General features: G+C 33.8%; 1 protein-coding gene across 4 annotated transcripts in view; it reads right to left on the reverse strand.

Annotated features, from left to right (window-relative positions):
* Positions 1 to 16598, reverse strand: part of LOC110034042 — a 75904-nt gene that overhangs the window by 18214 nt on the left and 41092 nt on the right. For 2 of the 4 annotated variants that reach the window (XR_002295007.1, XM_020738275.1), the window contains exons 2-7: positions 16276 to 16527; positions 16072 to 16167; positions 15179 to 15356; positions 14987 to 15073; positions 14811 to 14911; positions 14238 to 14330 (exon numbers count right to left, since the gene is read on the reverse strand). Coding sequence is in view for 3 of the 4 variants with exons in the window: in XM_020738275.1 (XP_020593934.1) it covers positions 14238 to 14330; positions 14811 to 14911; positions 14987 to 15073; positions 15179 to 15356; positions 16072 to 16167; positions 16276 to 16527 (807 nt within the window). In the remaining variant the exon portion in view is untranslated. The remainder of the gene's footprint in view (positions 1 to 14237; positions 14331 to 14810; positions 14912 to 14986; positions 15074 to 15178; positions 15357 to 16071; positions 16168 to 16275; positions 16528 to 16598) is intronic. The other 2 variants (XM_020738276.1, XM_020738277.1) reach the window with 2 other exon arrangements.

The following is a 16598-nucleotide window of genomic DNA, read 5'->3' on the forward strand; positions in this document are numbered from 1 at the left end:
AACACATTTGATTTACTATGTCCCAAGTTTCTTTTGTTGAGTGAATAACCATGCAAGTAAATCTTATTTTATGAATCCTGGAGGTCTATAATGAGAACATCACTATAATCCTATTCATCCCAAGTATTGATTGTGGAATCACCTTGCTTTCAAGAAGGAAAATAGAAATTGTAATCACTTGAGAAAATTATTTTAAGTTCAAACAATAAATCTGAGTGCACTGTAATTCACCCATTTGATTTAGGTTGTTGTTCATAGTTCGATTACAGCAACAAGAGAATCATAAGTTCGATTATTTTTAACAAACTTTTTTAAGGAGAGATGCATCTTTATTACATTTGATTTGGATGTATTATAAATAATACATCTCTTGCTTAAGATTTCGTAGTAGATTAGAGTATTCTATGATGGATCGCCTCCCATGATTTGTGACCAAGATCTTGGCGATGATATCCCAAAATTGGGTTCTATAACAAACCTTCAAACATAATTGATTTACTATGTCCCAAGATTCTTTAGTTGAGTGAATAACCATGCAAGTAAATCTTATTTTATGAATCCCGGAGTTCTATGATGAGGACATCACTATAATCCTATTCATCCCAAGTATTGATTGTGGAATCACCTTGTTTTCCTCTGCCCTTCAAGAAGGAACAGAAAAATTATAAACACTTGCAAAAATTATGTAAGTTCAAACAATACATTTGAGTGCACTGTCATTCTCTCATTTGATTTAGGCTGGTTTTCGTAACTCCCCAAATGAAACTAAGACCAAAGGAACAGGAGTGTTTTGTGATCCATAGAAAGTAATTAGTTGCAACAAGAAAAGGATAAAGATAAGCTGCATAAACCAATATGATAAATATGAGAGTTGGAATGAATGAAAAAAGACTTAATAGTAATGAAAGTTTGCAACTTCTAGGTACAGAAGCTATGAAAGTTGTGCTTTATAGAAATGCTAAGAAAGAAAACGTAAGGCACTTATACTACATAAAGAAATGAAGAGAATTGGTTGAATATTTCATGCCAATATTGATTAAATACTTTTACAATCATAGAGGAACTTCTATTAGAAAAAATGCGAAGTAAGGAATAATAATTATAACAGACGGTGAATTGATGGTTGGCGGAATAATAATTATAAAATATCTTAATACAAATAACGCAAAACACTGACTAGCATGAACTAATTAAGGAAGGTAAAGAACAACTAGGCTTAGTGGAACAACGATGGAGGCAAAATTGATGGAGATTAAACTTTCCCAACATAGGGGATAGAGATTAGAGAAAGTCTAGGAGGAGATATGAATTAATACCAAGGCACACTGGTAGTATGTCGTCATCATAGAACTTGCATGGACACACTTATTGTAAATTTTAGAGGTAAAACATAATTATTTCTCTTCAATTTCATATGAAACTATAACAAGATAAATAGAGAGATATGACTCCCACATTAAGAAAATCATAAATCAGCCATAATTCCTCATCATAAAAAAGGATGCAAGAATTATAACATACCAATCATAAAAAGCTTTAATAGAAGAAAATAATAAAAGAGGCTAAAAATAGAACTTCCTCAATAATTTTAACACCCCTTTAAATTCGAACATAGATATCTATCGTTTCCAACTTGCATATAAAGAGTTTGAAATTAGGCCTAAATAGTCCTTTCGTGAAGATATCCACTATTTATTGATCGGTAGAGTTAAATGACATGCAAATAGATCCACAATTAATCTTCTCTTTTATGAAGTGTCTCTCAATCTCCACATCCTTTGTGTGAACATATTGCACATAATTTTCCGCAATGCTTATGCTAACTTTATTTTCACAATATAACTTCATTGACGTATCTATCAGAATTTGTAGCTCTTCAAGAATTTTCTTCAACCATAACATCTCATATATTCCATTAGCCATAGCTTGATATTCTGCTTTGGCACAACTCCTTGCCACCACATTTTGTTTCTTACTTCGCCATGTAACCAGATTTCTCAGACATGACTACAGTATCCAGCAGTCGATCTAATATCAATAGCCGAGCCTGCACAATCTGCATCAGTTTATGTCTATATATTATGTTGTGAGGTTTTCTGAATGAGTAAACCCTTAATTGATGTATTTGTTAGGTATCTGAAAATCTTGTTAATCACTTCGAGGTGTTTCTTAAAGGAAGAATGCGTAAATTGACTTACTAAACTTACAACAAAGATGATATATGGTCGTGTATGTGATAATTATATCAACATTCCCACCAATTTTTGATATCTGTATGTATTCACTGGGTCACCTTCCTTCTCATCTCCCAGCTATTGATTTTGATCAATTTAGTGTCTATAGGCCTACAGGTACTCATCTCAAATTATTTTAGGTGGTCAAGAACATACTTCCGTTGAGAAACAATAATCCCTATTTTAAATCTAGTAACCTCCATTCCAAGGAAATACCTAAAGATCCCATGTCCTTGGTCTCAAAAACTGATGAGGGAAGTTTTCAACCAGTTAATTTCATATGTATCATCTCTAGTGAGAATTATATCGTCCACATATATGATTAGTATGGCTATCTACCAATCTTTTGAATGCTTGAAGAACATTGCATGATCTTCTTTCCCTTTAGTATACCCCTGATCTTTAACAAACAGTACAAATTTCTCAAACCACACTCTTGGTGAAAGCTAAACCCTAAAACCTAAAGGATTTTTTAATGTACACAGCTTTGTGTCAAACTTCTCATTAAATCCTAGAAGCGTGTCCATATACACTTCTTCTTCGAAGTCTCCATCGATGAAAACATTCTTTATATCCATTTGTTATAGGGGTCCATCAAGATTAGCTACAAATGATAAGAGTACCCTTACAGAGTTTAGTTGTGCAACTAGAGCAAATGTCTCTAAACAATCAATATATTATGTCTGAGTAAATCTCTTAGCAATCAGTCTAGTCTTTTGTCATCCTAAAGTGTCATCAGAATTGTAGTTGATTGAAAACACTCATTTGCTCCGACCATTATCTTTCCTCTAGGTAGACTAACCAATTCCACGTCCCATTTTTCAAGAGCTACCATCTCCTCAAAACAACCTCCTTCCACTTAGGAACATTTAAAGCGTACTGCACAGTTCTAAGAATCTCCATAAGGGATAATTTTAAGATAAAAAAACAGCAAATGAGTGAAATTTTTTCGTATGACACACAATGGGACAAAGGATGTTGATTTCAAGACCTTTTTCTAATGGAAAGACTGGACTCATTAGACTCGAGAATCAAACTGGCTTCAGATTCATGACTAGAATTAAAACGGAAAGATGAAGTAGACAGAATACGAGGTAAAGGATTAGTGAGGACATGAATTGAGTTTGCAAAATTTGGGCTGCAAAGATTCATAGACCCTTCTTTTGAGTTATCTTATGTCGCGGGTAGGCAAGATCAAATGTATCACTGTCATTGTTCTTTCTTATTTCTTTGTTGTTATGAACAACATGAGATGGCATTGTAGAAACTTCAATATCTAAAAAACTCGATGCACTCACTCCTGATATAATATCACTAAGGATTATAGAAAGAACAATCAATGTTCGGGGCATACTACTTTGGAAGTCTCTGAATTGAAGAAAATCCTAAAATTCAGTGGAAACATCTTTATTTTTTTCTTTCCCTTGAAGATGAGGTAAAAAATGATTATAGTTAAAAAAAAGTGACATCTACGGCAAAAAATATTTTTTTAGAATTGGGATCAAAATATTTATACCATTTTTGTTTATGAGAATAACAAACACACATTTTTTTTGCTCAAAAATCATGTTTTTCTTAATTATGAATGTAAAAGCAATATACTCAAATATCTTTAGAGTTATAGATGGCGAGAGCCAATTTTTTGAAAAACTTTAAATGTGTTTCAAAGCTTAAGAAATTATTAGATGTTATGCCTATGAGAAATTGAGCAATGAGAACAGCTTCCCCTCAAAGATATTGAGGCATCTGATTGAAAAATAGCAATGTTTGAGTTGCCTCAAATAAGAACTTATTTTTCTTTCAGCAAAACAATTTTGTTGAAGAGTGTCGACACAAGAACTTTGATCAATAATTCCTTTGTCATGAAGAATTGACCCAAAATATTTTTGAAATAATCTAAATCATTATAACTCTGCAATATTTGAATGACTGTTTGAAATTGTGTCTGTACCAAGGCGTAAAAATTTTTAAATGTTTCTTCTACTTCATACTTTTTTTATTAGATATCCCCAACTTAACCTAACATAATCATCAGTGAAAGTCATAGACTATTTTTTTCAGAATGTAGGTGTAGTTGGTTTGAATATTTCTAGAGAAAACAATGTGCGATAATATTTAGCAAATTGATACACTTCACATTAAAACAACACCATATTTTTACTCCCAAATAATTTGGGAAACAAGTATTTTAGATAAAAAAAATTTGGATGACATAACTTATAATGTCATAACATAATTTCATTATCTTTAGAAACAAAAATAGAATTTAAACCTGCATTTTAACATTGCTTATTTGAGTCAAGTCCATCGTCAAAATAGTAGAGTCCATTTTTTCTTTAGCCACTGCCAATCATCTTCCCTATGGTTATATCCTAAAACTCATAACAAGGATATAAGTTAGCTTGATATTGGTGATTAGCAATAATTTTACTAATAGACAACAAGTTAGACGATAGATTAGGAGCATGGAGAACATTGTGAAGAATTAACAACGAAGAAAGTTTGATATTTCTTATCCCGACAACTATCAAGAGGGAACCATCCATAATTTTGACAGTTTTATTACACTTGTATAAAGTAGATATAAAGAAAATAATTTAGAACAATCATTCAAGTGATTGGTTGCACCAAAATCAATTATCCATGAACGAGAAAAAAAGTAATAACACCTAACAAACTAAAGGCTAAAGAGTTATGCATTCATAGTAAAGACAAAATTAGAGAGAATTTTGGAGATTGAAATAATTTGTGCATGTGCTTTAATTGCTCCTAAAATAGACTGGTTTCAAGTTAGTAGGTGAGTGTCTTCAGCAGTGGCTTTATAAACCCGACATGCACCCATGGATTTTGATTTCAAATTTGCAGGTTTACCATGAAACTTCCAACATATCTCTTTCATGTGCAATAATTTTTTTCAATGCCCACAACATAGTTTTTTCTAACCATCTTTATCTTTTGATTTCAAATTTGCAGGTTTACCATGAAACTTTCAACATATCTCATTCATGTGCAATAATTTTTTTCAATGCCCACAACGTAGTTTTTTCTAACCATCTTTATCAGTGTTAACACTTTTGGACACAAGAGTTGAGTTCTCATGTTTAATATTAAGAGACATTTTGGTGTTTGCCGACATAATTTTTCTCCTTACCTCTTCATGTCAAACTTCATAAAAGACTTCTTCAATTGAGGCTAGATATTTCCTACTGAGAGTGTGTTGACCTCACTTTTGGTTCAGGTTTAGTTTTTTCTCTTTAGTAGCCTAAGGTCTAGCCATAGGATTTTCCTATTGACTATTCCTAGAAAACTAGAAAAGGAACCCTCACCTTTAGAAACTCTAAACTCTTATGCGCTCAACTTGAAGTTTCATAAATTGGTCATAACTTTTAGCACTTAGTAGGTGGGGTCACTATAGAGAAAGCTCAAGGGGAGTCCCCATAGGACTGCTTGGCCTTAAGATTGACCCCGGGTGTTGGTTTCGAGCTAGTTCACTCACTTACACTCACTTGCACCCACTTTCACTCACAACCCTAAAACCCACATTTGCTGACTTTGATCCCTTAATCTTTTGGGAAACTCATGTAGATGGTTCACAAGACGCACTGGCCCTAAGCTAGGGGTTAGCTAAGACCAGTACATAGAGGACCCAAATGGGGATTTCATTGATCCGTAGCTCATATAAGGTGGTTGACACCTCAATTCTACCAAAATATCTAACTTGGTCTTTTACCTCCAAATCCACCCAAATTACCCCCACTCAAATTACCCAAATGCCCTTGAAACCTTAAATTTGACCAAAATTCTTAAATTCATTCAAAATATCCAAACTTATTCAAAAACCATTTGAAACTACCCAAATTGCCCAAAACATCAAAAAAATTCCAAAATTACCAAAATACTCTCAAATTTGCCAAGATGACTAAAATACCTTTGGTAGCCCAAAACTTTTCCAAAACCCTTAAAATCATTTCAAATGTTCAAAAAACCAATTTAGACCCTTTAATTGAACTCAATTTGACCAATTTGACCACTTTGACCAAAAAAGCCCCAAATTGTCTTTAAAGGTCCAATTTCTCCAAATTCACCTCACATATCCATCAATTTGGCCCCAATCCTCCCCAATTTCAATTCTAAACTCAAATTCATCTTTCATGATCAATTCAAACCAAATCCAAGCCTAATTGACTCATGCTTTGAGCTTAATTTTAATCCAAATTAAACCCCCAATTTTGACCCTATGACTTAATCTCACCTAATTGAACCATATGATCCACTCAATTGCCCAATTTGAATCCTAAATTCTCCCTAACAATTCTACACATCAAATTGGACTTTCAATTGGTCTTGGTTAAGCTTCAATTTTACTCAATTTCAACACACATTCAAGATCCCCAAATTGGCTGCTCCAAATTCCACCAAATTGAATGCCCTAACCCAAAATTGATACCCAATTTATGTTGAAAACTCTTTATGACATTCCTCTAGACCATTTTGAACCATCAATTTGGACCTAACCCAGCCTTAGCCTAACCTAAACCCAAGTCCAATCCAACACCCCCAAATTGACTAAATGATCAAAACCCATCAAACTGAACCTCCAAATAAATTCAAAATCACTCAAGATCTTTTCCAAATTTCTTGTGACCATCTACACAATGTTGATCAATCAATTGAGCTCAATGTCATGCCTAGCTAACCCAACCCCAACTTCTAGCCATTTTGACCCAAATTTAACCCCTTCACTAAAATTGACTTAGACATGCCAAAGTCACCAAATTGATGTTACCACAGCCACTAAGCACACTCCATTGACCAGACTAAACCACCTTAAACCAACTTGGTGAGCTATGGATCAAGGGTCCCTTAATTTAAGGGATCTTATACCATTTTTGGGTCCAAACCAAAATATCCCCACCATCATCACTAACTATTAGGAGTAAACCATAATTAAACCTCCCATTGGCTCACCTGACCACCTCCCATGTTCTGGCCAGCCACCCTACTCGCCAGAAATGCCAAAACCGTGAGCCACCACCCATAAATCAAACCCAATTTCAACCCTAGAGGCCAGCTCATCCTAACTGCTCTTCAGAGCTCCTCAGCCCTCCACCTAAGCAGCTCTTTGCACCCATCAATTGGCCCTGGTGGCCAGCCCAAGCTCCTCTATTTAATCAGCCCCCTCCATGGAAAAATAAAAAGAGGAGTTCCAAATCCTTGAGGAAACTCTGTCAAAATCTTACCAGAGACTCTCCAAGCATCCTTAAGCTCAAGCCAACCATCTTTCCCCTTTGGTTCCCTTTGTGAGAGTTCAATTTTGAGCTCAAAATCAAGCTGAAACCAGGACACATTCCTCTACAGCTCCACAGTGAACCAAACTCCAATTAATTGTGCACAGACCATCTCCACAGTGAAAAGAGTTGATCCCCCACAAAAGCCCTCTCTCAAACAGCCTCTAACCTAGCTCTAGACTAACATCTGAAATCGAGTTTGATCAAAATCATACCTAGGACATTCACCAGAGCTTGAAACTTCATCCGGAGGTTCGTTGGATCCAATCGAAGCTACCACAACCATCTGATTGAGGCCTCCCCTCTCAGACAAAAGTATTGAGCTCTAACCCTAGCCCGAGCTTCTTTTGATTCTACATTTGCAATGACTTGATTTCATACTTGACTAAGCATATAGATGTGTCTGTCTTGGGTAGATGAAAGTCTAGAAACAAACCCCATGTGATTTGGTTGAGTCTAGGCAGAGATTTTAAGATTTTAATGTGAACAGCTTACGGGTTAGGTCACTCGGGGACGATAACGGGGAGTCGTCCGATCGCGCGTGTATCCAACAGACGAAGGAGATCGAGTCGGACAGCCTCTTGGTACGTGAACCGTGGGCCGCGTGGCATGCCTAGGTGAAAAGCGCAACGAATGGGAGCGCTTCGCGTGTGAGTTCGGAGCCGCCGTAGGATGAGTTGGCGTCGCATGAATAAGTAGAAAAATATGATTTTTTGGATTTATTTTAATATCTGAACTTAAAAGATCCATATCTTTCTCTAGAAAAATCAAAAAAATAAAAGAAAAATATCTTCTTGCTCAGTGACCAGAGGAAAATAATACGGACTAAAAATAAAAATTATTTTCTTATTTCCTGATTTTTAATGAATTAAATATCCTCTAGAGTATTTTAATTCAATACTTTAATTCATTATGATCAAACATTGCTCACCATAACTTGAAATTTTGAGGGTTTGTTCCTCATGACAGAGACTATGTCCTCTGATTTTTCCAAAGTCAGAGGAAATCTCTATGCTTCTAACCTTAATTTTCAAGCTAAGGTGATCATTTTGACTTATTTTAATCATATATATTAAAAGATCACTTGAAAAATTATGGGAAAAATTTAGTGGGTTTCCTATGGTCAGAGAAGCTTAGAAAAAATACAATGATGGCTTGAATAATTTTGTAAATTTATATATTTACTTAAGTGTATATATCTTGTGTTAATTTCTGTAAATTATATACTTATCAAAAATTGACAAAATCAATTCCACATTGTACATAAAAATCATATTTACTTACTGTAAAAATTTAAAAAATTATTTGGCTTGGTTTAAGCACTAAAATTGATTTTTTAAAGAAACTTTATATTCTTGTACAAAAATAATTATAATAAATTAAATAATCTTAGAAAAATCATGAAAAATTATTTTTTGAGTTCCTTGTGATCAGAGACATTTATTTTGTTAAATATAAAATAAGATCTATTTTTGTGAAAATACGTCATTTTCAAAGTTTTTTTTTGGATTAAAAATAATTAAAATAATCAAAATTTACAAAAAATACAAAAAATAGTTCAAAATGTGTACAATTTTTTCCCTAATCACTTATTTCCCTGATCACTTAGAATTCATTAGGATATTTTTCCTAATTTTTCTAAGTTAAAAATAAATTTTAAATGTTTAAAAATGAATTTTTCTTATTTTCTCAATAAAATAACTATAATAATGAAATTAAGAATCATAAAAACACAAAAATTGATTCTAAGAGCTTTCTAAACTCAGAGAAGTCTAATAAAAATATAAGATAATTTTGATAATCAAAACACTATTTTCTATTTAATTAAATCATTGAAATTGATCTAAAATTAAATAATAATAAAAATTTAATTCAAAAAATCATGAAATTTTGCCTAAGTGCTTCTCTGACCTAATGGAATCTATAATAATTTTCTCGTAAATAAAAAATTTGTTTTGGATAGTTAAATAAATCAACTTTAAAAACCCTATTTCCTGAATTTAAATAATTATTGAAATTAAATTTAAAAAAAAAACAATATCCTCCTCCGATGTTTCAATTAACTCATGGATATACCACTCTGCATGCTTAAGTCATTTGAGTTGTGTTTAATGAGTTATGAGATAAAGTACTCATAGAGCAAAATAGTCATTTTTTATTTTGGTCCTTAATCAAAATCAAGGATTAACCAAGGGAAAAAATGAGAAAATTATGATCTTAATGAACATGTTTGGATGATTGAAATACAATGAGACAAAAAAGGTAGAAACTCAAGAAACTCACTCACCACCCTTGCACAACATCAACAAGATCATAATTCTCCTAATCATCATGACTTGGAAGTCAATTAAGATCAAATGATTCTTAAGTGATGGGCTTAAGATAGAAAAGATAATAGTTTACTTATCTTGCGCCTAAGATTGATGATGATGTGAACTTTCAATAGGAATACATATCACTTAAATCAAAATTTTGATAATCACCATTCCACCTATCATGTTATAAAGGCTTAGTAGTGACATAGGCTCAATGTCTATACTCAATTGATCGAATTTAGAAGATAATATGATTGGTGATTAATATCTTTAAACACTACAAGCCTGACCTTAATTGTGAACACCACAATCTTAAATGACTTAAACTTTCCTTAGGGGCACCCACTCACATAACCTTTAAACGAAACATCAATTGATTAACCGGGTATTCTATCATCAGGATAATTAAATTGTCAAGTTTCACTGAGCAACAGGGTAGTCACACTTCAACATCGGATGATTAATAGAACAATATGATAAGTCCAAAATGAACTCGGAATATTTTAAGAGATATTCAAAATGGTCCAGGGTCATGCCTCGAGCATTTTGAAATCTATTGGACATTCTAAAGGGCTAATTGGAATTGTCATATTTTTGTTTTAAAATCATCCACTAGGATCTTCTGAGATTCAATAAAGTCATAACTTCGATTTGGTAACTAAACCTTCATCTACTCCTGTAATTTAAATTCCATGCGAAATTATATACATGTCTTGAAAGTGCTAAACTTTCAGGTGGAGGAATGAGAAAAATCGACATGTAAGCTTTTAAATAATTGCATTTACCTTTTTGTACTTCTTGCTTCGAGTTTGCATGTTAAACAACGATGTCACCCTGCATGAAAACCAAAACTATTAGGATAGTCGCACAACCAAAACTAAAACTAAAAATTCAATCAAGATAAAATTTACAGCCACAACATTCAAATAATAAAACAACTCAAAATTTAATCACAAACATCACAAAACCAAAAATTGCCATCTCTATCGGATGATCGGGAATCCCTCAGAAGAGGTAACCTACGGTTGCTAATGAGATTTTCCATGGTCTAAATGAAAGTATGGAACTCATTCAGTTGAATTTAGTAAATTCATTTGGACTCAGTGAATCCAAAGAAAATAGTGATACCGAAACGAGGGAACCGTATGATCCTAACCGGTATCGCTCTAATCAACTTTAATATGCCCCATGATATTTAAATAACCATGACCCTTAGGGACATCCGATTTGACATTATAACTTGACACATTAGATAATCTAAACTTGTCGCGACGAGGAGCTTGGAGCTAGCATTGTGGGCAGCACGGTCTTCTTTAACAGCAGAACATGTTTATATCAGCTAAACCACTCTTTATTTAGAATTAAATAACCAAGCTATATGACTTCGAGGAGATTTGCTTATGCAACATAAATCCTCAACTTTACTTTAGGCTTTTGTATAGCATTGATATATAATTTAAGCCCTAACTCGTCTTAAGATTCTGAGATTGTCGTTTGCCACGACTTAAATCCTCACATCTTCCAGGATATTTGTGTGATCGTTTCACATAAATGTAAGCTCTAATTAATAAAATTGGCAGGATGAAACATTTAAATATTTCTCTCCAAAACTGAAGTCAAACCATAGGATAGCTTGGGAAGTCACCGAGGTCCTCTGGGTCTGTGACATCCCCTAATTCTTCCTCCTTTGAATTCTACAATTAATGTTCCAAATTTGAGTCATTCCCTCTTCACACCTCTTTATCCGATCTCGTTGAAAAGTCCTATCATTTTGACCTCTTTAAAGATAATATTCTCTGATTTTTATCGAGAATTTTCTTAGGTAACTTCGGTTATCTAAGATGTAATTCACTATATGGGTTTGCCCTTATAGAAAGTTTTTCCGAACCCAGCTTAATATAAACCCTATTTAATTCTCTGTATTAAATAGAGGAATTTGTTGGCTTATAAATAAAATGGTTTTCGCAGACCAAACGAATGTCATACATTTCTTAGTTTATTTGATCGAGTCTCACTCTTAAGTCTTGTGTTTATCTTTCGGAATAGATATATGGCTTGAAGTGTAGTGCTCTTTCATTTAAACTATGAAAGATATGAGATCAGTTTGATTTCATATTATATTATATATATATATATATATAAATTAAATGTGTTTCCGAAGCGGGCGACGGGATTTTGATTCAGGCGGTCGACAGCTTCTAAAGGGCAACACTTTAAAAAAATTGTGCCAACAGGGTGCGACCTCGAACTTCGTCTAAACTGCGATTATGAGTGGCTAAGACTGCGATTATGAGTGGCTATGAACATGTTGACCCAATCATTTTCCTCTATTTTCTAGTGGTGAGCATAATCATTTAAATTCTCCTAGATGTCATCATAGCATTGATCAAGCTCCTGTCATAATGTTATAATATGTCATAACATCACGATCATTTTTTTATTTTCAAAGTTGGGGAAGAGCTATCCAAGTCTGAATAGAAATCTCGAACGGTCTACCAAATAACTCGATTAGTGGAGAAGAATAGATGTGGCTTTCCTATGGTAGGTTCCATGTTGTTGATGAGCCAAGTCATAATTAGAAAATTTTCCAATTGTCATTTTTACAAATTTAGATCACCAACGATAGGTTTTGAAATTTTTCCAGTTAAATACTCAATTTTGCCTCTCCTGTCAATCGCTCGCCAATTTTACGGATTGAGCCCACAGGAGATAGTTATGCTCGTTAAGTTTTATCACTATGAGATATGGTGGTAAGTTTTGGGTATAATACTCAACCGATACAGGTGCGGAGTGAGGTGATGTAATTTCAAAATACTGGAACCGATCGATGTAATATAATTTTTTTGAACTCCTGTCATCATTGCCGATTTGTATGACATCCTCAGAATCTGAAAAACACGGCGATCCCGATGGCACGAGCAATGCGAAACTCCTTTACGTCGTGATCCTAATCATTGTTTTCGATCAAGAATGGTGTGAAACTTTTGTACGCCGCAATCCATTCAATTCCCCGCGCGAGCAGTGCAAAACTCCTTTACATCAAGATCTTGGATGTCGCTTTCAACTTAGAATGGCGAGGAATTTTTGTACGCCACAATTCGTTCACTTACATGCGCAGTTGCTCCCTCTTTTTCCTTCGAATTCTCTCTCTGTCATCACGCTTGGGTCTTAATCACAACAATGAAACACACTAGGTCAGTCTTCTCTTTCCTATTCCATGCTTATCTTTTGCCACTCATCCCTCGCTTTCCAATCCGACCAGCTAATCTTACACGAAAAAGAGTTCATTATCAAGGGTAGTCACGCCCCTGACCATGAGGGTGTGATACTAGAAGTAATGCTTTCAAGTCGTTGGCGCACGGATTTGGACTCTTGGATTTGAAGTCTGTGCAATTCACACTCGAGCAGGCCTTTGGGGATATGGCCTATTTGTAACAGAAACCTGCACACTTGAACCCAAGGAAGGCAGAGACAGATGTGATTGAATGATCCCAACGACAGAAATACATGGAAGGCAACAGGAATCAAATCGTTAGAACACAGGGAAGGTAGTTGTGATCGAACCCAACGCAAAAATATTCAGATGGTGAATGGTAAAGGCATTCGAATAGGAAGAAGGGACTCTAATATTATGTGATTTTTAGAAAAAAAGAATTATTTCTCTTCAATTTCATAAGGAAATATTAAAAGAAAAATAAAGGGAGATGGCTCTCACATTAGAAAAATCATAAATCAGTCAAAACTCATGATAAAAAAAAGAAACAAGAATTATAACATACCAATAATAAAAGAAAATAATAAAAGATGCTAAAAAGAACTTCCTAAATACTTTCAACACTTGTGAAACTTGACAAGTTCTAGAGTAGGTATCTTAAATGGCCTGGTTGTATTATCAGAGCCAGCCTTCTTATTTTCACAATCCATTTTATAACTTTTAACTGAAAAGGCAATTACAGATTTTAAAAGTTCACATTTCTACAACTTAAGAATCGAATACCAAGTCTCAAGGAAGGAAGTTTTGGTAATTCCATGGTTGTCAAGTACAGCTTTTAGCAGCAGTTAGCAAAGAAAGCTTCTCTTGAGAAATGCAGGAAGATCATCAGCAGAAGTACACTAGACTTTATGAAACAAGTGAATAACTATTACAGCAGATAGAGATCTATCAAATAAGGTGCTAATTTTTTAGCTGATTGCATTCTCTAGAATACTTCAAACTTGGAACACTCCAACAAAACCTATGAAACTGTAATTGAAAATGTTCAACAGTTAAAGCCTAAACAATTTTACAAATAAACCACAGTAGAAACCGCAATCTAAAGTTGGAAAACTTTAAGCAATTTTTTGTTTCTCATACTGAAATCAAAGAATGCGTATGAAAGGAAACGAAAAAAAGGAAAAACCTGTAGGAAAACACCAGGTGATGATTCATTTACAATACCCCCTTTTCCAGCTAGATTAGCAGTCTTGAAAGCACTAATAACTGCAGGACGACTCTGATTTTGTAGTTAAAACAAAAAAAAAAAAGAAAATTATAAGCTAGCCTCTGATGAAAAACCATGAAAATACCAATGACCAAACAAAACTGCACTGAAAAAAACACTATCAACAGCAACAAGGATATAATAAGGCAAAATATTCCTCAAAACATACCATACCTGCCAATCTCCCTCAACTTTTTGATACTTATTTAACTTTCTAGTTGCCATTAAATTACCTAACGTAGAAGAATTCTTAGTCTTGGACACCATTTGTAGAGCTAAATGCGGATATATCATAGTTCTCAACTGTGTACTCTGATATACCTGCACCTAGCTCCATGTGTGATATCCCGGCGTAATAATTTCTAATCGAACAGAGGGTGTTAAAAATTATTCACCCTAAGGCTGCAATTATGATAGATAGTTGTGCTCCCCTTGGTGAACGGGATGTTACATAAGGAGAATTTGTAGGACAAAAATAAGTCCGTTAATCACCTTTCCAGTTGCTATTACTATGCGCACTCCTCTTGAGATTGCTTCATTTAAGGCTTCTGCTGTTTTCAGAGTAATTTGGCTTTTGCTGTTCAAAAGTGTACCTTTATTTGCAAAAATAAGGGTTGAATAATATCAAAATATTATAAAAATAATAAAATAATAATATCTCATCTTACCATCCATGTCACAGAAGATATAGCTAATTTTTTGTCTATGAGGAAGTACATCGTCTTCAATTATAATTTTATCAGCATCTGTAAAATCTTAAACTACAAGGCCTTCATATAGCAACACAGATTTCAATGATCTGAATAAGGATGCATGAAAGGGAAATGTTTATAACAAAAGGCCTGCATGGCAATACTTACAATCTAAATCCTGTGTCTGGTGGTTTCCGTTGGTGATGGAATCATATGTACTCTTAATTAGGCCCTTTCCTTTCCATCCAAGGGTACTCAAAACCAATTCTTCTTCTTTCTCCATCTCCTCCTCTGCTACATCACTGATTTCATGATTGAACCCCAAAAGATGCAATAAGCCATGAACCTTATTTCATCAAAAGACGAAGTCATTTATGTAAGTAAAACTTCTATGCAAAAGAACATTTAAAGGACAAGGTATGTTAAAATAATTGAATTAAATTGTCACACAAATGCATGTCATCCATGCCGAAAAACTTGGAGTTTTAACATAAACATGCATCATTTTAGCCCAAATTATAAGTATACCCCATCAATATTTTTAAAGGTAAAATGAAATACATCAATTACTACTCAACAAAAATGAACATAGATGGAAGGTTCATAAAGGCAATCCTAAATAGTATTGGGATAACTAATGATGATGTCCATGAAGTTCCTATATCCATTTTGTGTCATGAGTTCTAAGTTCACATGTGAAGATTACATGCTTATACAATAATCAATAACACTTCAAAATGTTATATATCAGAATTGATCACATCAACTATATTTCTATATTGACATTTGCAAAAAGAATCAAAGATAAAAATGGGGTTTTATAATTGAACAGAAATTTAAACTTTCATTAAATCAAATGTAGTAGTGTGTAATTTTATCAATTGCACAGAATTAAAGCCACAGTAAGCAAAAAAACAAAAAAGAAATACATGTTAATAGAAAAATTCATGACGAAAAAAAGAAAAAAAACATAGCACGTGTTTATTTATAGTCCCGAAAAGTGCTAATCAAGCAAAGCAAAAGAAATGATACAAAAATATCGAAGCAGCTAACACGCATACCATGAGGATCCGTACTTCATCAAGAAGGGAGTGACCTCTCTCTTCTGCTTGTCTGACGGCAGTTTCAACAGAAATTACAATATCACCTAACATTAGCTGTAGAAAGAAGAGTAAATATTACAAATAGATAGCTAAGCTCCCAAATCATAAAGCAGAAAGCTATGCTCCCTAATTATAAAGTACTTGAGCTGAAAGACAACTTACAACAGGAAGATCAATTTCAGGAATGTGCTGTGACATGGATAGAACATCCGTAGCATGATCTTCATCTCTCCATTCTTTATTAAGCTTTTGAATAAAGTCATCATTGCAAAGCAACAAAGATGCCTCCACTGTTTCAAATTTACCAATATTATTTATGGAGACGTCTCTGGTTGGAAAATTTTCAACATCAAGATGACTGAAGACGAGTGCCATGGCCATGGGGACATCCAATTTTAGTAACTCGGCAATGTTCTGCATAATTCCAAATAGAAATGATAAAATTAAAGTTAACAGAAAAGCTATTTATGACACTGAAATAATAG

Source organism: Phalaenopsis equestris, unplaced genomic scaffold, assembly GCF_001263595.1.
Source record: "Phalaenopsis equestris unplaced genomic scaffold, ASM126359v1 Scaffold001334, whole genome shotgun sequence".
NCBI classification, from domain to species: Eukaryota; Viridiplantae; Streptophyta; class Magnoliopsida; order Asparagales; family Orchidaceae; genus Phalaenopsis; species Phalaenopsis equestris.